Here is a 25638-nt window from a genome sequence, read left to right as displayed (position 1 = left end):
CCTCTTCCCTTCAATCATACTAACTCTATCTGTCATTAGTACCTCCCTTCTGTAAAGAAGCTCACTGGTTTAGATTGAGCATGAAGTTTAACATTCTCAACTTTGAAATCAATAAACTCTTAATGTAATCTAATACATAGTACTCTGAAAACAAATGGTGAGCAAGTCATATTACTATTCATCACATTTCATTTGTTTCTGCCAATGGTAGCAAATAAACAATAGCAAATAGACTTTAAAGTGAAGGAATTTGTCAAGAGTTGTTTCTGTACAAGTGTTCCATTATTTTATTTATTAAAAAAAATTTTGTTTTTGTAGATTTGGGGTCTCACTTTGTTGATCAGGCTGGTCTCAAACTCCTGGCTTCAAGCAATCCTCCCACATCAGCCTCCCAAAGTGTTGGGATTACAGGCATGAGCCACAGCGCCCAGCCCCACCAGTATTTTGTTATTTAATTCCATATAAAAGAATGTGGAAGAATAATGTCCACTTTTTAAAATTCAAGGACAATTTTTAGCAGTATCTTTAATAGAGTTCTCTGACAATGAAAAAAAATAACACCCTAACTCTGTTTGCAGAGAACAGATCTTAGTGCATCAAATACTTAGGCATAAAGGACTCAGAGAAAGATAAGAAAAAAAAAAAAAGAATAGAGAAAGGAAAAACACAACTCATATATCATACTCATATCTATTAATAGGGATTATAGAAATAATCAAAAAGGCCCTAACATGACCAGAATAATCTGCAGCAAAATGAGTAAAAAAACAGCAGCAGGATTTCCAGGAATCTAAGTAAAGGTATCAAAAAAAAGCAATAAACATCTCTTGGAGTAGAACTCTTAGTAATGTCTTTTGGATTCATTAAAAGACTGATGTGAGAGTACTAAGTACGTATTTCATACCCATAGTAAAAACATACCTTATTTTATTTTCCATATCTTCACTATCTGAATCTTCAGAGCTTCTGTATTTATCTGGATCTGGGAGTGTGCTTGGATCAAATCCATCATCATCATCATCATCATCATCATCACTCCAATCCAGAAAGGCTTCCTCTTCATCTTTGGCCTAAAAAATAATAATAAGGGAAATTGCAGTTGAAGAAGTCAGTTGATAAATAATCAGGTTTTATTTGCAGACCCAAATGGATATCCCTCTAATTGACATCCTCAGATTAGCTTTCTATTCTGGTGTAGGCCCTTATGTGACTTTCAGAACCACAACCATTGGCAAAGAAATGAAAATCCTTATCATTTCAAAAATAAAATAAGATTCAGAAAGCAAATCACTATTCAGTCCTTTAAACACAATACAGGAGAAAATTGTCTATTTTATTATTTCTGTGTAACTCAACTCAATTATCAAAGAAATAAAAGCCAGGTGCTGTGGCATGCTCCTGTCATCCCAGCTACTCAGGAGGATGAGGCAAGGGAATTGCTTGAGCCCAGGAGTTTGAGGTAGCAGTACACAATGATCACGCCTGTGAATAGCCACTGCACACCAACCTGGGCAACATCTCTAAAATAAAATAAAAATAAACATAAAGAAATAGCACACAAAATTGTTTTAGTGATCCTGTCCACACATGTAAGTTTCAAAACTACCAAAAATACTAGGTGAAAATATAAAAGATCAGAAGCCAGAGTACAGTAACATTTGTCTGATTTTATGACCACAAAAGTGTAAGTCTTAAAAAACTATCAGATCTATTAGCTGGGCATGGTGGCATGTGTCTGTAGTCCTAGCTACTCCAGGGGCTGAGGCAGGAAGATCTCGTGTGCCAGACAGCTGAGGCTAGAGTGAGCCATGATTGCACCACTGCATGCCAGCTTGGGTGATGGAGTGAGATCCCATCTCTTAAAAACGAAACAACAATAATCAGATCTGTACAAGCTTATTTGTAGTGATGGGTCTTCTAAATTCACATGCAAGTGCAGAGTCACTAAGAAGAATGGGAGAAGGGGAGGAACACCAAGAAATGGGAAAAGCAATAATGCATGGGAGGGAATGTATGGAAGTTGAGATCTATTCAGTTTCATGCAAGCAGGTAGGTAAGTGGGCTTCTTTTGTTTTTAATTTTTGGTGGCTATTTTTGTCAAAAAACAAACTAATGCAAAATTAAACTTATTATACATTTATGTTATGAACATCACACAACAAATTTATTTCTGGTAGATTGGTTTTGTCAACTACCAGACAAACCGAAACAAGCAGTGGCACATGCATTTAACAGAAAATTATAAGTGGGACTAAAAAAATTTCAGTTTCTTTCAGTTACCATCTTTACAATTCTTCATACCAAATGATATAAACTTCAATGATTCTTTGATTCTTTTGATTTCAAATGATTAATGCTCATTCCCAGAAATTGAATAACAGTTCAGAATAGCATAGTAATGACTGTGCTAGCACTATTATGCTATTCACTATTAAAGTACTCTAACATTCTTTGATAACCTCTAAACATAAGAATTAGTCACCACTGCTAAAGTCCCTTATTATTTTCCTGGTGAGAGTCCTTGGTAAAAAATAAAAGGTCTGGAAAGAAATTGAGTTGGGGGGAGGGGGGATTAGAAGCATTAAGCAGCACACTTGACAGCTTATTTTATTATTTACTTGAAAATAATCAAAGACACCAACAAAAATTGGATGTCACCATAAACTCAAGAATTCTAATTTCCTGAGCTACAAGATATTTCTAATTTTCCAGTCTGATGCCCTTAAAGGAATGTACTATCTGAAGGTGGAGGCAGAGCAGACTCAAAACAGTTCTAAACTTTTTGGTCTCAGGACACCTTTACACCTAAAAAGAATGGAGGATGCCAAAGAGCTTTTGTTAACATGGGGAAGATCTACTGACATTTACTGTATTAGGAATTAAAAATTTAAAAAATATATTTATTCATTTAATAAACTGTATTAAATAAAAATATATTTTATGAAAAATAGCTGTAATTTCCTAAAGAACTTTTTTTTTTTTTTTTTTTACATTTTTGCAAGTCTCTTTAATGTCTGGGTTAAGTGAAGACAGCTGCATTCTCAAATCCGCTCTGCATTCATTCTGTTGCAATACTGTTGTGGTTGAAAAATGTAAAGACAATCTGGCCTCTCACAGATAGGTATTTGGGAAAGGGAAGAGTAATAGAACCTTTTCAGAAAACTGCAGTTATTCTTTGTTCATTCCATAGCAAACGTTGATGTGTAATAGCTTCTTAAAAACTAGTTGTCATATGAAAACTGAAACCATATCAATGAACTTTTTGAAATCTGTTACATTAAAATCCATTGGTCTACCTTGCACTTTGAATGGATCTTTAGTGAATGATTTTGTAACATCATACATTGGTTACTTGGAAAATAATTGTTCACTGAATTACATAGATTATGCAGATCTCTAAATGTTGACATATTGCATTATATAATTTTTTTAAAGTCACATTTGTTATCCACCATCGATGTCTTTAAAAAAAAAAAACAAAAAAAAACAAAAAAAAAAAAACAAGCCTTTTTAGTATTGGGAAGCTGTTGGTGGTTACAAATTTTCCAAAGTCAAATATTGAGAAATATTGGTGAATACAAGTTTTCCAAAATTCTTGTTTTCCTAAAAGCTCAAATTTTAGCATCAGCAACAAATACTTTCAGTTGTTTTCCTTGAAGGGTAAGCAAGTATCATTTTCCTCTGGCTGATTTCACAATTTTTTGTTTATCATAACAGTTGACCATGATACGTCTAGGAATGGTTTTGTGTTTGTATTTCTTGGGACTCTGTAAGCTTCTTGGATCTGATAATGTTTTTCACTAAATTTGGGGAGTTTCCAGCCATTATTCCTTCAAATATGTTTATGTCTCTTTTTCATCTCTCCTTTCAGGACTCCAAGCACATGTATACTGGACTACTTCACAGGTCTCATAGGTTCTGTTCCTTTTTCTTCATTTTTTTTTTTTCTATTCCTCATACAGGACAATTTCTACTGGGTGTTCAGGTTTGCTGTTCCTTTCTTCTGACAATGCCAAACTGCTTTTGAGCTCACCTGGCAATTTTTAAAATTTCAGTAACTGTACTTTTCAGCTCTAGGATTTCCAGTATTTTTTTTTTTAATGGTTACCATTTCCCTGCCCAGAACATTTTTCCATTCACTGATACCATATTTTCCTTTAATTCTTTGAATATATTTAAAATAGCTGCTTTGAAGTCTTTGCTAAAATCAAATCTGAGCTAAGTCAGCTTCTACTGATTGCCTTTTTTGGGGTATAGATCACACTCTTCTGTTTAATTCCATGTCTAATATTTTTGTAGAAAACTGGAGATTGTAGATAACATATTACCGAAACACTAGATTCTATCATGTTTTCTGAGGACTCCTGAATTTGTATTCTAACAGGCAGGTACTTTGCCTAGATTAAAACTGCAGACTCTAATCCATAGTAAGGAGCTGCTTATATCTGTTTTGATCCTGTGGCTTCTAGTTTCCTATGGGTCTCCCCTGAGCCTGTACAATGTGGTACTTAGCCAAGAATTCAGGCAGAGGTAGGCTTACCCTCTCTGTGGCTGCCTCTGGCGATTCCTCTAATTTCCAGCTGCTCTGCTGGCTTTGAGATCTGCACTCTGACACTTTGAGCAGAATACATTATTCAAGTGTATTAATATATAATGCCACAATTTACTATGCCCCTTTAGCATTATAAAGTGACCCTCACAAAATACCTACAATTTAATAAGAGAATAATTTGAAAGTTAAACTTAATATAAATACCTTAACTCAGTATTCCAATATAAATGTTTATTTACATTGGTATATAAAGAAAATACGAATTCAAAGTAATAAAAATTTACTTTCAAATGGATAAAATGCTATTTGGATTTTTTTTAATGTGACTCTTGTAATTGACAACATCCAGGCCTTGCTATTTCCTGACCTACAAAATGACTGCAATGTTGGTGCTATACCATATTGTCTGTGCGGCATTACAGTCAATTCATGACAATGACCAATAAAATGTGGAATACCTGTATTATGGAAAGTATAATGTGACTAATACCTTTAATTTATTAATAAAACCACTATCATTTACAACACAAGTCACTAAGTTAAAAATAGTATCACCATAATGAAAACATTCTGAAGTACTATGTCTTTTTAGCAAAGCCTAGAAGTATGTACTTTCTAGCCACATACGGTAAGAAAATGGACATTCTTAGCTGCTCTGTCTCTATCTTTGATTTCATGAATGATTTAAGAGATAATTTACCAAAATGGGACCATAAAAGGAAAATAGGGATGGCAAAGCCACTAAGCCAAAGAGAAGTCAAGCTAGGGACTGTGTCAGGCAAACCTGTCTCTCATTTTATTCCTAAATAAGATAGCTACAAAAGCTACATACCTCCCTTGCAATTTGCCCACAAGGATATTCCTTGTGGACAAAGGACAGACAGAACTCAAAGTCATCCCTCTGCTCATGTGAGACAAATGCTTATCTGATTGCTTCCTCTGCCCTATTGTTTCACTAAGCCAGACTAAGGCAGGAATGATGATTCCTCTACCTCCGCCTCACATGTGAATTGTCTATTTAGTAAGAGGCTAATCAGAGACTCAAAAGAATGCAACTGTTTATCTCTTAACTACCTATGACCTGGAAGTCCCCTCCCTGCTTCGAGTTGTCCTGCCTTTCTGGACTGAATCAATGTACATCTTACAGATACTGATTGATGTCTCACGTCTCCCTAAAATGTATAAAACCAAGCTGTGCCCCGACCACCTTGGGCGCATGTCCTCAGGACCTCCTGAGGCTGTGTCATGGGTGTGTCCTTTAACCTTGGCAAAATAAACTTTCTAAATTGGTTGAGATTTGTCTCAGATGTTTTGGGCTGACAGAACCATCCTCATTTTTACCTCCTTTTGACTTATTTTCATGAGTCAAATATTCTCTGAAATATCTATCACCTCACAACTGTCCAAAAAGGCAGGACAACTCGAAGCAGGGAGGGGGCTTCCAGGTCATAGGTAGATAAGAGACAAACAATTGCATTCTTTTGAGTCTCTGATTAGCCTCTTACTAAATACACAATTGACATGTGAGGTGGAGGTAGAGGAATAGTCACTCATGCCTTAGTCTGGCTTAGTGAAGCAATAGGGCAGAGGAAACACTCAGATAAGCATTTTTCTCACATGAGCAGAGGGATGACTTTGAGTTCTTGTCTGTCCTTTCTCCACAGGAATATCCTTGTGGGCAAATTGTGAGGAGGGTATGTAGCTTTTTTATCTTTGTAGCTATCTAATTTAGGAATCAAATGGAAGCCAAGTTTGCCTGACACCGTTCCCAGTTATGTCAGTGTGTTAGGACACCATGGCTGGAAACTCACTGCTGTAAGTAAGGGAAAACCGTTTAAGCATTTTAGCAGGAAACTAAATTAGTACCTTAGAAACGCAGCAATAGAAAGGGCTGTTGGAAGGTATAACATTTGAAGGAAGGATATCAGTTTTAAAACTATAATAATTAATGAAGGAAGTGGCAGTAGAGATGAAGGTGGAGGATCAGTATGAGAAATATTAAGGAAGGAGAATCAACTAGACTCTATGGATTACAGGGGTATTATAATGCACAATGTTTGTACCCCTCTTCATTCATATGTCCATACCCTAATCCCAATGTGATGGTCATCAGGGTGGAGCCCTCATGAATGGAATTAGCACCCTTAAAAGAAGAACTAGAGAACTAGCTAACTCCCCTTCCACCATGTGAGAAGCCATCTACAAATCAGTAAACAGGCCCTCAGGAGATACTAAATTTACTGGCACCTTGGTATTGAACTTTCCAGGCTCCAGAACTCTGAGAAATGTGTGTTGTTTAAATTACTAGTCTATGGAATTTGTTACCGCAGCCCAAAGTGACTGAGACAGGTACATAATATATTTAAGAGAATATACACAGAAGCTTAGTCGTACACATCAGACCTCTGTTAAATATAGAAACCAAGAAGACAGCAGTTTAATTAACACTGAGAGGATGCCTTACAAAAACATGCTACGGTCTAAATGTTTGTGTCCCCCACAAAATTCATGTGTTGAAACCTAACCCCCAAAGTGATAGTATTAAGAGGCAAAGCTTTTTTGGAGGCCAGGGCAGATGGACTGCTTGAGCTCAGAAGTTCGAGATCAGTCTGCACAACATGGTGAAACCTCATTTCTACAAAAAAATTAGCCAGGCATGGTGACACGCTCCTATAGTTTGCAGCTACTTGGGAGGCTGAGGTGGGAGAATGGCTTGAGCCCAAGAGGCAGAGGCTGCAGCGAGCCAAGATCACGCCACTGCACTCCAGCGGGTGATAGAGCTAGGTCCTGTCTCAGGAAAAAAAAAAAAAAAAAAAGAAGAGGAGGCAAAGCTTTTGGGAACTGATTAGGTCCTAACAGTAGAGCCTATCTGAATGAGATTAGTGCCCTTACAAGAGGTCTGAGGAAACTTGCTCAGCCCCTCCATCACGTGAAGAACACAGCAAGAAGGTACCATCTATGAAGCAGAGAACAAGTCCTTACCAGACCCTGTATCTGCTGGCACCTTGATCTTTGACTTCCCACCTAGAACTGCAAGCAGTTAACTTCTGTTGTTTATAAATTACCCCCAATCTAAGGTATTTTGTTACAACAGCACAAATGGATTAAGACAAAGATGTCTTCATTCAACAAATCTTTATTTAGCACCTATTATGTATAGCAGACACACTTTTAGGTTCTGGACATGCTGCAGTGAACAAAATCATGTCCCTGCCCTGATAACAAAATGAGCTGTTCTAGAACCGTTACCCACATAAGCATTAAAATGAAAGCCAGGTTCTGCTATTTCTGGGGAGCAGTCAATCAAGAGCGAATCAATTCCACAAGCCCTGCTAAATGTCTAACATTTGATAGAGATAGAAAGCAGTTTTCACCTTATGGATCCCCTAACATGTGGCTGACTGATTATGCATTCTGGCTGTCAACATGGTTCTTTCTCTTCATATTTCCAAGTTGAAAGTTACCACCACTACCCCCTCACTGACTAGTTCTCTCATCTTTCTCCACCCTTCCAGCCTGCTCAAAACAAGAACCCCCTATCATCCTCATACAGACACACACAGACACACACACACACACACACGCATGCACGCTCCTCTCTTAAAGCCCTGGGCAGAAAGAGGGGGAGTATTTTACCCACATGAAGAGATCAGTGTCACCTCTATAACTGGCAGTTCCTGAAATACAGTTTAAGAACCTCTGAGGAAATTACTTCACCTAAAACAGGAATGACTTTTCTTAAAACAGTTAGTTGGAAAACTCATTTACAAGTAGGTCAGGTGAAAATATCCCAAAACAGAAATGTTACCTGACTGGTTATTTTTGTTTTGGTTTTGATAATGGCAAGAAACACAAATAAGATGTGGCATTCTCCTACAACAAACGTACAAAGTGCTTTAACATAGATTATCTTACTTGATCTTCAAAGCCTATGAAGTAGGTCAAAAAGATTTATTGTTCCCATTTTTGAAATTACAAAACTGTGATTCTGATGACTAAATTACTTATCAAGGTCATACAAACCTGGACATACACAAGGGGTTTTCTCCTACATCACCCTGAATCTCAAATCTCATCATTAAAACTTTGGATGTGCCTATACAGTGTTTTTGTTTTTTCCAGTATCAAGTGTATTTTATAAGCTTCGTAAAACATGCAGGTGTTTCCTATGATACCTTACATGTGGTAATCTCCACTTTCCTTATCCTTGGCCCCCAAGCCTTTTTTTTTTTTTTTTTGCCTAGAATATTGCACCAGCTGCCTAATGCGTCTTCCTGCAAGTATTCTTTCCCCAATTCTGATCACTCCAATTCTGTGTTGTAATTAGAATTCTGAAATAGATTTCAAATCTCACATGTGATAATGTAAGACACCTGTTTACAACACGTTCTTTCAGATACCGGCACTAGTCAAGCCTCTTTCCACCTCAAGTCTTCGTGCATGCTATTTCTCTCCTGGAACACCCTCTGCTGCTTCTTGCCTGTTGTGGTGCCTTCTAACATCAAATGCATGGTGTCTCTTCACACCAATCCAACAGGTACCAACAGGTGCCCAACAATACAACTCATTTCTGACAATAACCATGCAGAGTGTCTTAACACAGATCCCACAGGTCAAGGGCTCAGTCCCACAAGACTGCCCACACTTTGGACACCAGTGGCCAGTAGACTACAAATTCACGGGTTCCCACAGGCCCCTCTCAGGTTCCATAATTCTCTACAACTTTTCATAGAACTCAGGAAAGGGTTTTACTTAATGATTGCCCATTTATTATGGAGGTCTAAACTCAGAAACAGCCAGAGGAAGAGGCACAGGACAAGGGAAGGGGCGGGAGTAGGGCACAGGACAAGGGAAGGGGCGGGAGTGGGGCACAGGACAAGGGAAGGGGCGGGAGTGGGGCACAGGACAAGGGAAGGGGCGGGAGTGGGGCACAGGACAAGGGAAGGGGCGGGAGTGGGGCACAGGACAAGGGAAGGGGCGGGAGTGGGGCACAGGACAAGGGAAGGGGCGGGAGTGGGGCACAGGACAAGGGAAGGGGCGGGAGTGGGGCACAGGACAAGGGAAGGGGCGGGAGTGGGGCACAGGACAAGGGAAGGGGCGGGAGTGGGGCACAGGACAAGGGAAGGGGCGGGAGTGGGGCACAGGACAAGGGAAGGGGCGGGAGTGGGGCACAGGACAAGGGAAGGGGCGGGAGTGGGGCACAGGACAAGGGAAGGGGCGGGAGTGGGGCACAGGACAAGGGAAGGGGTGGGAGTGGGGCACAGAACTTCCATGCCCTTCCTGGGTGGGCCACCGTCCCAGCATATGAATGTGTCTGCCCATGCAGAAGCTCTCTGAACTCACTTTTCAAGGGCTTTTATAATTCAATCTCCAGCCACCCTTCCCTTCCAGGGAGGTGGGGGGAATAGGGCTAAAAGCTCCACCCTCTAATCAACTGTTTGGTCTTTCTGGTAACCAGCCTCTACCCTGAAGCTATCTAGAGATACCACCATAAGCCACCTCATTAGTATAAATGCCAAGTGCTGAAAGGTGACTTCTTAAGTAAAACCAGAAACACTCCTGTCACTCAGGAAATCCCAGGGGTTTAAGGGTGTTCTGTCCAGGAACCAGGGACAAAGACCAAACATGTTTCTTTATACTATACCTGATAATACAAGTCATCAAGTATTTCTAAGCATCGTTTCTTCAGTAAAACTTGTAAAAAGCATCTGTTTCACAGGACGACTGTGCAGGTGAAATGAAACAACATAGGTAAAGCACTTAGAGTACCTGGCACACAGTAACACCCTAAAATATGCTATATAATAACACACTTTTCATTTCCATTCCCCCAGAACTCAGCAAAGTACATGGTAATGTCTGTTGTCTGACACCAAATACAAATGGGACACAAGAGTAAAAACATATTTAATGTATTAGAGACCCACTGCCTGATTTTTAAAACAAATTTCCTAATTTGTTGCCCTAGTCATGCTAGGTTGTCAGTGATTATCAGTGAGAAAATATATTAAAAGCCTAAATACAGAGAATTATCTTTATTACGTTCCTACATGCCATACAGCATTCATAAAAACAAAATAACCTTTAAGAACTGAATTGAAATTTTAGTTATTTAATTCCATTTAGGACTTAAAGTCTTCCCATATTGTATGAATTAAAAGCAAAATGTCAACTTTGAAATTTCATGAAGAGGAAAAATTCCAAAATTTATTATAAACTATTTTTGATTCCGACAAGGAATGTAAAGATTAAAAAGAAAATTTTAGAGAAAAGTGAGGTAATCAAAACACATTTTGTTTCCACTAAACTTCAAAACAACTTTCCAAGAATGCATTAATTCTTCATAGTTTTTAAATTTAAAATAAAAATTGATTGCTATGGATAGCTGACCATCCTCAGTAGTTAAAGATAGACTGATTTTGAGATTTCCCCAAGCTATAAATCCTAGGCACTAAATTATTTAGAGAAGAAATTAAAATTTTTTCTGAATTATGAACACAAAAAGGTTAGTGATGTTATTAAATGCATTACTGAAAGTGAGTATGTATTTACTAAGGCAGATGTGCAGAACAGGAAACACAAGAGCAACTGACAGTGCTGAGAAATTATGGTTCCCACACCATGATGTTAAATTTTAACAGCCTGGCCCCGTCACTTTTTAATAATAATGTTGTAATATTAACAAAAATATTTTGCAATATTTTTAGTTTATCTGCCTCCTAGAAATTTATTCTATAATGGTGATTTGGGTTACAGCGTTAATACTGATTTATATACTTGATCCTTTGGCATATGGCCAAATGTGTATGTATTTGGTGCATCTCTAATATATACTGGCTGAAGTGTACTTGAAAACCCCAACTTTGATCCCCTACAATTATGGGGATCTTGCTCAGAAACATCTCTGCCCTTCCTAACACCCAGCACTAATATATACAATTGACACAGCAAATGAGAGGAAGGCAACACATTTCAGCTCTGGCCACGTAACCATGTAGAAATTTGAGGGGATGAGAGGCAATGGGAATTTGAGACCAGCCTGGCCAACATGGTGAAACCCCATCTCTACTAAAAATACAAAAATTAGCTGGGCATGGTAGTGGGCACCTGTAATCCCAGCTATTCGGGAGGCTGAGGCAGGAAAATCACTTGATCCTGAGAGGTGGAGGTTGCAGTGAGCTGAGATCATGCCACTGTACTCCAACCTGGGGGACACAGCAAGACATCGTCTCAAAAAAGGGAAAAAAAAAAGAGGCAATGGAGGATGCTGGGGAAGGATAAAAGCCATATCAAGGAACAAACAGGTAAATTCAGACAAACGCCACCTCAGTACAGAATTGGTCCTGTCAATAAAGTAGCACTTACACAATTTCCTCTCAATACCTTATTTTTTTCCTCATCATTCCAAAACAATGGGGATATTTGACTGAAGGACTATGAGGAAGTGATATAAATAATGCATGCAGTGAATAAAGTTAAGAATGGCAGGCAAAGGGCTGGCATATGAATATGCAAAAGCCCTAAAGAGCATATTCCAAAACCGGAAGGATCTTCGGAACTTGGAATATTCATTTAACAACTGTTTACTGCACACTTCCTGGGTGCTGAGCATTGGTATAAAAGAAGAATGTAATCTGAGACACAGTATGCCAGTTAAGGACTCTGATTCAGCATTTTAACCTTAAGACTTTTAGCAAAATGAGATTTCTTCTAAGGCTGCTTTGCACAAAATTCATTCTTCTTCCTAAATTGCTTACTCACTTGCTTTCTTAATATATGAATATTTCACAGAGCCCAACAGGATACTGATGATGCTACAATTTCATAACGCCCTATTAAATAATGGTGCATCTTATTGATCATCTTTATTTCTTGTCTTTTCTGAGAAATATTACACTAAATAAGATATTAAGTAAAAGAAAAATTCCAAGTCCAGTTCACTATTTTTCTTACAATAATAAACACTCTAATAGGAGATGAGTCACAAGACACTAATTTGACTTCTGATCCACTAATGGCTAGTTGTGTCCTTAGGCCATGAACTCAGGAAGCTTCTGTTTCCTCATCAGTGTAATCTGAACACTGACATCTACCATTCAAGGTTGTTATGAGCACTGGAAGAGAAATGCATGTGATGATGCCTATACTAACATTTATCATCAACCCATGTGTGCACACTGGGAAAAGACATTCCAGCAGTTTGGCAGTCATATCCTCAAGGACCCCTCCTGCTTTCTCTAAATTCTAACATAAGCAGAAATGTGAAATATTTACATCATCTAAGGAAGCAGTGTATCATACTAGAAAAATATAAAATATTGTACACAAAATAACATAATTGAAACTAAATAAATGATTAAGGCTCAAAGGAGTATCAATGTTAGAATGCACCACAGTTCTTGAGGAAGGTAAATAAAAGTACTACATGGTAAACCAGGTATTAATAGTAAATAGTCTGATGACTAAAATATTACTCAATAAAAAAAGGATTAATATATACAAAAACATGGATGATATGATTTGGATCTGTGTCCCCACTCAAACCTCATGTTGAATTGTAATCCCCAATGCTGGAGGTGGAGCCTGTGGGAGGTAATCGGATATCACAGGGTAGATTTCTCATGAATGGTTTAGTACCATCCCCTTGGTACTGTCTTTGCGATATCTGGTGGTTTAGAAGTATGTGTCACTTCACCCCACTTCTCTTACTTCTGCTCCATGCCTTCTGCCATGACTGGAAGCTTCTTGGAGGCCTCCCCAGAAGCAGATGCCACTATGCTTCCTGTATAGCCTGCAGAACCATGAGCCAATTACCAAGTCTCAGGTATTTCTTTATAGTAATGCAACAACAGCCTAATACAGTGGATGAATCTCAAATGCACCTTGCTAAACCCAAAAAAGCCAGACCCCAAAGGCTACATATGAGATGACTTCATTGATAAGAAATTCCAGAAAAGGCACACATCGCTACAAAAAATAGATCAGGAGGAGGCAGCAAGAGGGCATTTTTGAGGTGATGAAACTACACTGCATCTTTGATTACGATGGATACATCACTATGCATTTGTCAAAACCCATAGAAGTGAACCACAAACAGTGAATTGTACTGTATGTAAATTGAAAAAAAAGGACTCCCCCACAGAATATTTTAATGACATTTAAAAGTGTTCACAGTGAGTTAGTAGAATATAAAGAACGTACTATAAAAAACATATATAGAGGAAACTTCAGGTGGTGGGACTGGATCACAGGATTTCAACCCCCCCCCCCCTTTTAAACAATCTAATAGTACCTTATAATAAATAACATCTTTGAAATTAAAGAGATGAAATTTTTTTAAAACTCTAAAAGATCTTTGTATGGAATCTATTATAACAGGTTCAGGAGAGCTTTAGATTAGGAGTTCTTAACCTGGGGTTCCTGGAAGCCACAAAACCCCTGAAACAATATGAAAAATATAAAGTAAATATACATAACACATTTTGTGGGGAGAGCAGAGCCATAACTTTCAAAGAGTCCATGGGCAGCCCGCAACTCCCAGTTACTACTGCTCGGGGCTGAACTGATAATAAGAACATAGGTCTCAAATTAGACTATCCTGAGCTTTAAGGTCATTCATCCCTGAAAGCCTTGAACATGTTTTCGGTTTCAGCTGCCTGGTGACATATGCGAGTCTTAGGCTGCTCAGAAGCAGAAAAACAGAATAAAAGCACAAATGCAACATTTTTTAAGGGTAAGAGTAACATTTCAATAATTCATAAAATAGCCATGGAGTTAGTAGGCTCATATATCTCTCTGGCACATGGCTACATTTTCAATCTTTGGCCAAAACTGTCATATCTCAGGGGAAAAAAAAAAACCCCTGACGGAACTAGTTGAGATCTATCTTCAGAGAAATAAACAGAGGAGATGGGTTTTCAGTCATGTGCATGTTTGATTTACTACATTCTTCATGGTTTGTTCCATCAATTTATCATCACTTCTCCAAGTAGGAACCCAGTCCATTTCTCTCAGTGAGCTATTGAAAAACTACTCTTTGCAGGTACTAAAACTGGCTCATCTTTGGTGAAAAATAAACAGCAATTTAAAATCAGAAATGAATTGAATGAATTCAGGTTTTGACAAATGCATATGAATGAATCCAGTAGAATGTGAAAATCCATTAACCATGTGCATTCAAAAAGGCAGAAACACTAAATAGTGGGGAAAACATTCCTACAAATGTAAAAATTACAAACCATGACAGAGTATCTTGCCAAAAAAAATGTCACCTTGGTACCACTGAATGGAATGTCACTGAATGAACATTTCCAACCAAAAACTATTGTTTTCCTTTAGCATTTTGTAAAGAGGCCTCCGTCGCTTCTGTTGAAACCACCCTGCTCTGACTCCCTGCTCTAATAGAATAGGGTCATTTCCAACTCACTGGTTTTAAATAAAATGTCCATTTATAAAAAGAAAAATCAGAGTAAAAAAAAATTTTTTTCTCTCCCTTCCACTTCCCAATATTATAATACCAATGACTCAAGGAAAGTGGAATAAAACAAGGACCTTAAAATTAAAGAGCAGTTTGCTTTGGAAAATAGGAAATCTTCAAAAAATTAATCATAAAGTTATCATGCAACACAGCAACTACAATCCTAGGTATATACCCAAGAGAACTTAATACATATCCACAGAAAAACCTGCACATAAATGTTCATAGCAGCATTATTTATAACAGTCAGAAAGTGGAAACAACATAAATGTCCTATAAATGGTAACTAGATAAATAAAATGTGGGCTACCCATACGATGGAATAAAATTGTCTCTTGGTATCTGTGGGGGATTGGTTCCAGAACCCTTTATGGTCATCCCTCAGTATCCATGGTTGGTTAGAATCAAACAAAAACCATGGGTGCTGAAGTCCCTGATATGAAATGATATATGCATATAACCTATGCATATCCTCCCATATACTTTAAGTCGTCTCTAGATTACTTATAATACCTAATACAATATTTTATAAGGGCTATGTAAACAGTTCTTACACTGTATTGTTTAGGAAATAATGACAAGAAAATGCCTGTGCATGTTCAGTACAGATGCAATTTTTTTCAACTATTTTTCATTCATGTCTGTTTGAATCCATGGATGAGGGACTCACAGATAAAGAAAGCCAAATGTACCGTCAATGAAAAGAAATGAAGTCCTGATATATGCTACAACATGGAGGAACCTTGAAATCATTATGTTAGGTGAAAGAAGCCCATCGCAAAGGACCACATATTGCATGAATCCACTTATATGGAATGTCTAGAATAGACAGATCATGGAGACAGAAGGTAGATTAGTAGTTGCCAAGGATGAGGGGAAAAGGGAATGAAATGGAGCTAAAGGGTACTAGGTTCCTTTTGGGGGTGTCAAAATGTTCTGAAATTAGAGAGTGGTGCTGGTGGTTGCACAACATTATGAATATTAAAAGCCACAGAATTCTGTTTCTTCAAAAGGGTCTGCAGGGTCAAGTTTTCCTGTGGACATGTATTCAATTCTCTTGGTATACAGCTGGGATTGTAGTTGCTGGGTTGTATGGTAACTCTATGACTAACTTTTTGAAGACTGCCTGTTTTCCAAAGCAATCTTTAATTTTACAGTACGTAAATTATCACTATTTAAAAAATAAAAAAATTTAAGGTTATTTTGATTTTTAATGTAAAGGTGCAAATTTTTTTACATTCTACTTAACAAATGGAAAGGATTATTTAATAATGTAAAAATTCTCTTTAATTTCTCTGAAATGGTCAATCTAGTTATACAATAAGAGAAAAATTAGAAAGGAAAGGAAGAAGAGATAGCATCTTAACATCAGCTAAAAAACTCAAGCAAAGACTCAATACATTCAGGAACACCTCCCAATTTCAAATCCCATCGTTGCCAGAGAGGTTTAAAGAAATTATACTCACTTAAAGTTAACAAAGTGAATATTCAATGAGAGAAAAAAAATCCTTAACTTTTTAGCTTACAACAGGGTAAAGGCTACAACCATAGAAAGTGTTAATATTCCCATTACATAAATTCAGATTTGAAAACTGAGATTTAAAGGGGCCAAATAACTTTCTCAATGACATAGTTTATAGAGCTGGGAAGAAATCCCAGTACGTTTGACTCCAAAGTCCACCCTCTTCTCATTATGTCATGAAGAACCAACTTCACTCTTAAGAAATCCAAAGGTATGTTAGCTCAGGATTCTGGGTCCAGTTATTGTCAATGCTCAAACATAGCTTGTAGGCATGAAGTTTTGTGCCCTAAGCCTCTGGCCACAAGCATTACTGCACACCTTGAACTCTTGATTTATGCTGCTGTTTAGATATATTCTGTGGCCTCAAAAGAAACATTTCATGAGTTAGAGCCCTGTGTGTCAATCAACCCCCAGTAAATTCTTTGTTAGAGACTTTATTCCTGACACCAGTCTCATGAAAACTGGTCATGTGAGTAACAGAGCTTAAGAGAAGAATTAGGACAGACTAAGAAATCTGACACTAAGAAAATCTGATTTTATGTCTGAGTATCATCTTTCTACACAAAGAACAATACAGTCCTTTCATTATTCTGTCAAATATTAATGAAGTTATCCACAAGTTTTACTGGCTGCTTAAGATCGTTATTTCATAAATGCCCACAGACAGTTTTGCTCTAGTTATTTCAGAATCCAACATTACCTAGTATATTTTAAGATATTTAATACATTTCCATAATGACTTTTTTTAATACCCTGGATATCAAAATCCCTAGATAGGTGGTAAAACATTTTGGTTATTCCTAATGAAATATTTGTGCCTTTCAGATATTTGTGCTGGCTGGCCTATCTTTCCTCTTGTTTATAATTCTGAAAAGAGCCACAGAGGAAAAATTTCTTATAGAGAAGTTGCTTATTAGCAAGTAAAATATTTAAGACTACAGCATGTTTATGAGCTTGCAGTTTATTTGGAGCAAAGGGATGCTTTCTGAAGTCTTTATTTATAGATGCATTCCAACATAACCCCAGAATGTTCACAAAACTAAAAAATCTGTACTCTAGGATGCAGGGTAAAATGTCTCAGAAGACATACGTAGGCTCATATATACTGCTCACAGTTTTAGACTTGGTAATAAATTCTATAATGAAAAGTTAGCTACACATATGGAAGCTAAACTTTAAATCACATAAATATCTTTTAACATAAATCTTAGAAAGAACAACGGGCTTATTGTCTCACTTGGTTTAGAAATCTAGGACTACAATTAGCTTGTGCAAAAAATTCACGCAACAAGTATTTACTGAGTGCTTACTATGCATAATGTACGCATGGTAAGGGACTTTGGGGAATACAAAGAAAAACCAAATCTGTTCCATGCTCTAAAAGTGCTTCCAGACAAAAACAGTCAATAACACAGGGGCATGTATTATTCTAAAACGAAGGAGGCAGTGATATATGTTCTACAGGGGAAATGACATAATTACCGTGCTAGGGAGGCTAGGCCAACAGAAGGCTAGATCTGGCACTGGGACAAGGTGGTGGTGGTGGCAGATATTAAGAAAGACTTCATGAAGGAGATGCCATTTCACTTACGCTCAGGGTAAATGAGGAATGGAACATGTAGAGGTGATGAGGAGGGCAATTAGGTGATGGTACAGCGTAAACGAAGACACAAGACATGAACTGTGTAGGCACATACAAGGTAGATACTGGAAACATAACTAGTAAAGGTACCAAGTCACCCTTCTTTCGAGGAGAGACAGTCCCTTGCCAGAGGATACAGCTTGGGAAGCAGGATTATTAACTCCCACAGAGTCTCCCAACCAGGTACAATTCCACTGCTAACCTGATGACTGTATGGGGCAAACTTGGGCATGTATGGGAAGAATATACAGGGCAGTCGTAGTTACTTCTGTAGTTACTTCTGCTAAATCTTGGGTCCACCATTCCGGTTATGCAACTTTAGGTAAATCAACCTTACTGTACCAGAGATTCATTATCTGGAATAAAATGGTATTAATAACTAACTAATGACTCTAAAGCCTAATGAGAAAATAAAGTGTCTTATACTAAGCTTGGCTAATGCAGGCACTCAGTCAGTGACAGCAGTAGCCATTGTTTGTGTTAGCAGAAGGAAAGCAGAGGACTTTAAGTATTTTAGAAAGGTGGACTGGACCTGGAATTCTGAGCTGACATATCTTTGGATTTCTTAGTAGTCAAAATATCTGTAGTAGGAAGCCATTATTTTAGCCAGGTGTGTTAGACCATTCTTGTATTGCTATAAAGAAATACCTGAGACCGGGTAATTTATAAGAAAAGAGGTTTAATTGGCTCACAATTCTGCAGGCTATACAAGAAGCATCACACTAGTGAGGCCTCAGGAAGCTTACAATCGCAGTGGAAGGCAAAGGGAGAGCCAGTGTCTCACATGGCAAGAACAGGAGCGAGGGGAGGACGGAAGAACCACACTTTTTTTTTTTGAGACAGAGTTTTGCTCTTGCTGTCCAGGCTGGAGTGCAGTGACGCATTTTCAGCTCACTGCAACCTCCGCCTCCTGGGTCAAGCGATTCTCTTGCCTCAGCCTCCCAAGTAGCTGGGATTACAGGCATGTGCCACCATGCCCAGCTAATTTTTTGTATTTAGTAGAGATGAGGTTTCACCATGTTGGTCAGGCTGCTCTCGAACTCCTGACCTTAGGTGATCAACCCATCTCAGCCTTCCAAAGTGCTGGGATTACAGGCGTCAGCCACAGCACCTGGCACGGTACTACACATTTTTAAACAGCCAGGTCTCATGAGAACTCACTCACTATTGCGAGGACAGCACCAAGCCATGAGGAATCTGCCCCTGTGACCCAAACACCTCCCATCAGCCCCCACCTCCAACATTGGGGATTACAATTCAATATGAGATGTGGTGGGGACATATATTCAAACTATATCACCAGGTAAAGGTAAAGTTTAGGATGACAAAATAATTCTAATATTGCTGTGCATGTCTTTATGGTGACACAAAGGTACCAACTATCATATGAAAGCACTTCCTTGTATTCTATTATCTTTTTCTATTTTATTTTCTTTTTACAAAAAAAAGGTAGCTGTGCATGCTTTCAAGTGTTTCTAATGTGAAAATATAAACAGGTGGCAACACCATATATCTCCCTCTTTTCCTGTTTATTTTGAAATGCAAAAGTATGGGAACAAGCATATTCAATACACTCTTGAGATCTCTGTAATTGGTTTTAAAATCTGTCTTCAGGCATCATAAATTTCATCCCAGGATTATAATGTTAAGAAATGCCACTTGGAAAAATCAAAGTAATTTATAACTTAACACGGGGGGTTGGGGGGAGGAGAAAAAAAAAACCCAATAAAGATAGTTCCAGAACTACTGCAGAGAAAAGGGATTGATATAGACCAGTGCATTTATATGATCAGAAACTACAGGCAGTTGAAAAGTGAGAAAGTGAGAATAAAATAGAGATTGAGAGATAATGCAGAGACACGAAGTTGCAGCTGAAATTCTGAACTTTCTTGTGTTCAATGCACATTTGAAAATACTAGGATTTCTGGTGGCTTGCTTGAAGAGATTAACACACACAGTTCATATTTTGTATGACTCCCATGCAAATGTGTGTACATTAATAAACTGGCATGCCATTTCTTCTATTAATCTACCTTTTGTCAGCTGACTTTCAACAAACCTTCAGAAGGCAAAGGGGAAGTTCTCTATTTGCCCCTACTCTTTTGACACTGTGAGCAGGATACCAAAGCCCCTCTGCTCTTCTGGACGCCACATTCAAGGGAACCTAGAGCCTGACAAGCTAGCAAGAGTGTAAGTATCTCTTACCAGTCAGGCTCCCAGTCTCTGTATATGGAATCTGGTTGAGTGGATGGTAGAAATCTCGCTTTTTTTTTTTTTTTCTCCAAAATTTTGATTAATGGGAGAAAATTATTGGTATGACTTGACTTGGGTGTAGAAATTCTGGTGTATTTTCAACATGAATATTCATATTGTCTGATCCTTTTCCTCCCACAAATAGCTTTTCAGCTGTCTCTGTCTTTCTGTGTCATTTGTTATAAAGCGTCCCTCTCATCTTATTTTACATCCTTGAGAGCTTGCTTTGTGACCAAACAGGAATACCTGCTCTTGGTTTCCACCCTCTAGGGGACATGATTTTTCGGTCATGTCTGGTGGCCAGCCTGAAAAGACTGGGAACTCCGAGACATGTAACATATTAAGCAGCCTACTCTTTGTTCTGAATATGCCAAGACCTCAGGAGAGTTTGTCTTAAGTCCCATCCATAGCGGGCTTTTGTCATTCTTTTTGTCTGGTTAGTCCAGACAAAAAGGCTCGATTCTTTTTGTCTGGTTAGTCCTGGGAAAGTCCAATCCTAGGTGGGCCTACCCAGTGTCATGGATTAATGGGTCTGTGATGGGCAGCCCCCTCACAAATTTGTGGGATACTGGAGGCACTGTATGTACAAATGTTATCCTTGACTTCTGTGGCAACAAGAGTTTTTTTCTTTCTTAGCCTATTTCGGGGAGTGAACTTTTTGGAGGATCATGGGAACTATCTCTTCTATACCCTCTCTAGGAACAGCTTTTGCTTATACGGTAAAATTTTATTCAAAACCTAGAAAATTACTTCGTGGGCTTTTCATGAAGAGGCTTATTGGATTGAGTTGATACTAGAATAATACACCGTTGGAAATCCTAATTGTCAGTGGCTGGAAGATGGTTCCTTTGAATTAAAAAGACTTCTGTATTTGAAAAAGACTTCGGAGAACTCACATTATAAGCAGTTGCCTTATTTGTATTTATGGGAGGATCAAACTGAAAGAAAGACATATATTAGTGTCATGGCTAGCCTTAGACTGTCTCTTAAAAAAAAAAAGCAGAAATCAGATTTAAAACAAAGTTAAAATCCTTTGTACGTTCAAACTACCTGCCTCGGGTCCCCTGCGGGATTTGCAAAGAACGCCACTCCATCTTGTAGTCTAGCAGTTAAAATTCCACACTCTCACCTTGGCGGCCTAGAAGTTTGATTCCCTGCCAAGAAACTAGTCCCTTGGAGACGTAAATCCTTTAACACAAAAGGGGAAAGAAAAAAGAAACATTTATTTTTAAAATGGGTTTGATATTTGTGTGACTCAACTTTTTGGGTACCCATTTGTTATTGATCCTTTTCCCTTCCATGGACAGCTTTTGATTTCCTATCTCACTGTCTCCTTTAATCATCCATCCATGGGGCACACAGTTGTCAGGCCTTTGTGTGGAGAGTCAGCTGGGAAGCTGAGACCCTAGAGAATATTGCCAAGCAAAAACATGGGTTGTCCCCTGCTTGCAGCTAGTCAAACTTTGCTTTCTTTGAACTGTCTTTGGGGGTGGTCCTGGATCTTGTAAGGCCTGCTTTCCACCTCTTTGGAGATAATTTGTGCTTCCTTGGTTAAGTCATAAAAGGTTTATTGTTTTTGGTGTTGAGTCACTTGGAAGGTACCTTCAGTTTAAAGAAGTTAAAAAGCCAGGAATGTTAGCTGTTTCTCTCAGCTAAAGTGTAATAAGAAATTTTTTGAAAAGTTTTTGAAAGAGCTCTATGGTCAAAAGTCAGCTTAATTAAAAGCTGATATTTGGATTATCATTTTTTTCTTAAAAAAAAAAAGTCTTTCTACTTTTTCTCTTTTGGATCCTATTTCTCTACAGGGATTTTTTTTTCCCCCCGTCAACTGAAACACTTAGTTTCTTAGTCTTCTAGTCAAGGCCAGACAATGTCACTATCATGTAAGGATTATATGTGTACCAAGCATTCAGTACAAGGAAGGCACTCAATAAAAATTACCTTTCCTTCCTATCAGAGAAGCAACTAAGATAGGAGGACAGATGTATAATACCAAACTGGCTTGAATTCCTCTAAATATGTATCAGTTACAGAATGATTATGATTTCAAACAGAACTCAGTGAATATTCTGCTAAAAACCAGGAATGCTCTTGCTACAATAAACTCTAGATTGTTTTATACTACAGTACCAATCAGACAACTTCCAAGTCTAAAACATGTATGGGTTAGCATCCTGAGCTAAAGGAGACTGGCAACTAAACAGATACCAGTATATGCATTTATTATCACTCACAATAACACACCACAGAAAATGTGCCTAAACCAATTCCTTCCACAACAAGCCTAGAGAGTACAGTTAAAACACGCATTGGCAGGAAAAAAAAAAATATGTGAAGGACTAATGCTTTAAAAAAATCACCAGTTCTAAATACCATTAAGGGGCTACAGAGATCTGCCACGTTGGATTCACAAGCATGCTTGTTCATTTGTTTTGCTTTTAAATGTATCGGTGTCCATTGTCAGTACTCTTTAGAATATATAAATAACTAACAAGAATTGCTCATAACAATTCATAGTAGATGTATGTAAGTAACAATTCTTACGCCTATGATCTAAGATGGATAATACAGTCACGGCAAAGTGGATCTCCTACTAAAGTCACTTTCAATTAATTTGCATCTTAAAGTTCTGAGTCACTTCCTCTGAACGATTACATTTGGGTGGCACGATGTATACAAACATTCCGGTCCTGCTTGGTAAATAGTGAATTGCCACAAAGAGGAAGTTGATATAACTTTCTTTTTGGCATAAATGGTTTATTTCAAATCACAAACTATCACCACAAAGGAAGAAAACAATTTAGTATTCTGGGCAGCAGGCTGATAACTTTTCATTAGTCTGAAAACACTTTCCTGAATTTTCTGAAAGCAGGACAATTGGAACAGAAGCCTCATACGTGGTTGGTATCTGGGCATCTACGCTATTAAAATAGGACTTGTGATCTTTCCTCTGCTACTAGCTCTGTATTAATCAGAACTACTGAATTTTGGGTTAAAATTCCTCAAATATTTTTGGTGACAATTACTAAAGACTAGTGCTACAATAATATTATTAAGTAAACTTGTATTATTAGTTACATCTTTCAAAAATCCCAGTAAAGATATAGAGAAGGTATTAATTTTATAAGATGTTAAAATCAATATTGATATGTATTACTGAAATATAGAAATATAAGTCCTTTATGGTCTGAAAACTAAATTGGGATCTAGTCATGATATAATATGCAACAAAAGGAAAACTAGTGAATCCTTAATACCTGCTAGGAAATAACACTCAGAGTTTAGGAAAAGATCACTTAATAAGAGACTAATGAGTTTTTTTTTTGACTGAGTTTATACCCAAAGGAGACTTGGATATAACACAAGGGAACTAATAACTCAGAAGAAACAAATCACACCTTAAGTACAAGCAAAAAAAAAATCACTTATTCAGTGATGATATGTAATGCTCTGGCAAAGTTTCCTGAAGAGTTTAAGAGAATACTTACACCTTTTAAAACAGAGTTAATTTTACTGTCCAAGCATTTATAAGATTGGCCCTAGTATGCGCTTTTGTTAATTAGCCAGGTCAAAGCTTGTCTCTATAAATCACAGCAGATATTTCAAACCTGGCTGAACTTAAATTACAAGTTGCCTAAAATTCCATCTTTTTATTTTGAAATTGTCCAAAGTAGTTATGATCTAAAATATAGAACAGAGCAAATGCCAACTACAAATCCAATTTCCTACAGAAGTTCCTACTTAGGTTATGTGAGAAATTTCCGTTTTAAAAAAAAGGGAAAAAAGCAATCACTTATAACATTCTTTCCAGCAGTAAAGGACGTTTTTCCTCTTCAAAAATGAGAATGAGTTATAAAATGCCCAAGTGCCCTCAAAATTTCATAATAACTATTTTATTAAAAAGTCACATAGTTGTCCTTTACTGAAGGCTTTAATTTTTTATGACAAAGTATTTTACAAAAGAACACAAAAGAGTATGCCCATATGAGCAAAATACCATTTTTAACGTTTTGCATTTTGAATTCTATTGACTTTGTTATTTTCCCATGACACTTCGGCAACAGAAGAATTAAGTTTGTGTTTACAAAAATTAAAGAAATGGCTCTAAGATATGCCATGATAATTTTCTTAAATCTGCTCCATTATTCACTTTAGGCTTCTACTTTCACATTTAATTCATCCGAATTACACATTAAAATTAGTCATGATCTGTAGCACATAACAAGCAATGGCTTATAATCAGGAAAAAGACTGATAACTCACTTTAAAGTGTATAAACACATCTTTTAATATTCTGCTGAAGAATCTCCATCTCAAGTGTATTAGAAAGGACGAACGTTTTAGTAACTATCAATTTCCTACATCTTTACCACCTTCACCTTAAAGACAATGAGAATGCATAAAGGTATTTCAATTGCACTATTACCTAATTCTTAGTCTTCCTGTTATCTGAAAACTAAGTGCCAATCTACTATCTCCACTGCTAAAACATGCAAAGTGTATTATTCTCATGCTCTCACCTTTCTTTTTTAATCAAGAAAACCAATTAACTAGTTCATAATTAACATCTGATCATTAGATTTTCGTAAAATTCACTTGTGCAGTGAAAACCTTCAAGTGCTGAAATTCTCTATTCCATCTCTTTACAGTTTGCTGCAGTCATTTATAAGTGGACTTCGATAGGGGAACATTTAATATAATCAGTTTTCCATTCAGCAAGACAAAATCAAAGAAAATATTTTGTTTGCACAGCAGACATTTACTTTGGGTAGATGAATACTTGGGAATCATAACTAACTATCCACTGCATACATTTGCATGAAATTTCTATTTTCTATTACTTTCTCTGGAGAAAAGAAATACCTAATCTTGCATATCAATCTCTAATATTCTGTTTAGCAATCAATGCTCCCCTGGTGGGACTGACAAAAAGAATTTCCATACATCATTGAGCTGCTGGACTAAGATTAAATCACCTGTCCATATGTAATTATTTAAAGATAAATATTTGAGACTACAATCTCTGGCGATGACATATTTGAAAGACAGTTTATTTCGTGCAGTTTTTTTTTTTAAGGTACTTTTTTCCCTCCAAAAAAATAAGGAAAATAAACTGCTATAAGGAAAACACAAACATGGTGCATAATTATGAGAAGGAACAATATCATTATTTATGGGTTAACATTTAAAAA

At 37.4% G+C, this 25638-nt stretch overlaps 1 protein-coding gene across 1 annotated transcript in view; it reads right to left on the bottom strand.

Moving 5' to 3' along the window:
• Positions 1 to 25638, bottom strand: part of DDX10 (DEAD-box helicase 10) — a 276613-nt gene that overhangs the window by 21975 nt on the left and 229000 nt on the right. Inside the window, exon 17 of the mRNA XM_008953727.4 lies at positions 922 to 1070. Within this exon, the coding sequence (XP_008951975.4) occupies positions 922 to 1070 (149 nt within the window). The remainder of the gene's footprint in view (positions 1 to 921; positions 1071 to 25638) is intronic.

The sequence above is a fragment of the Pan paniscus genome, chromosome 9 (genome assembly GCF_029289425.2).
Source record: "Pan paniscus chromosome 9, NHGRI_mPanPan1-v2.0_pri, whole genome shotgun sequence".
NCBI lineage: Eukaryota > Metazoa > Chordata > Mammalia > Primates > Hominidae > Pan > Pan paniscus.
The sequence above is the reverse complement of the archived record's forward strand: the minus strand, read 5'-3'. Positions and strand labels throughout refer to the sequence as shown.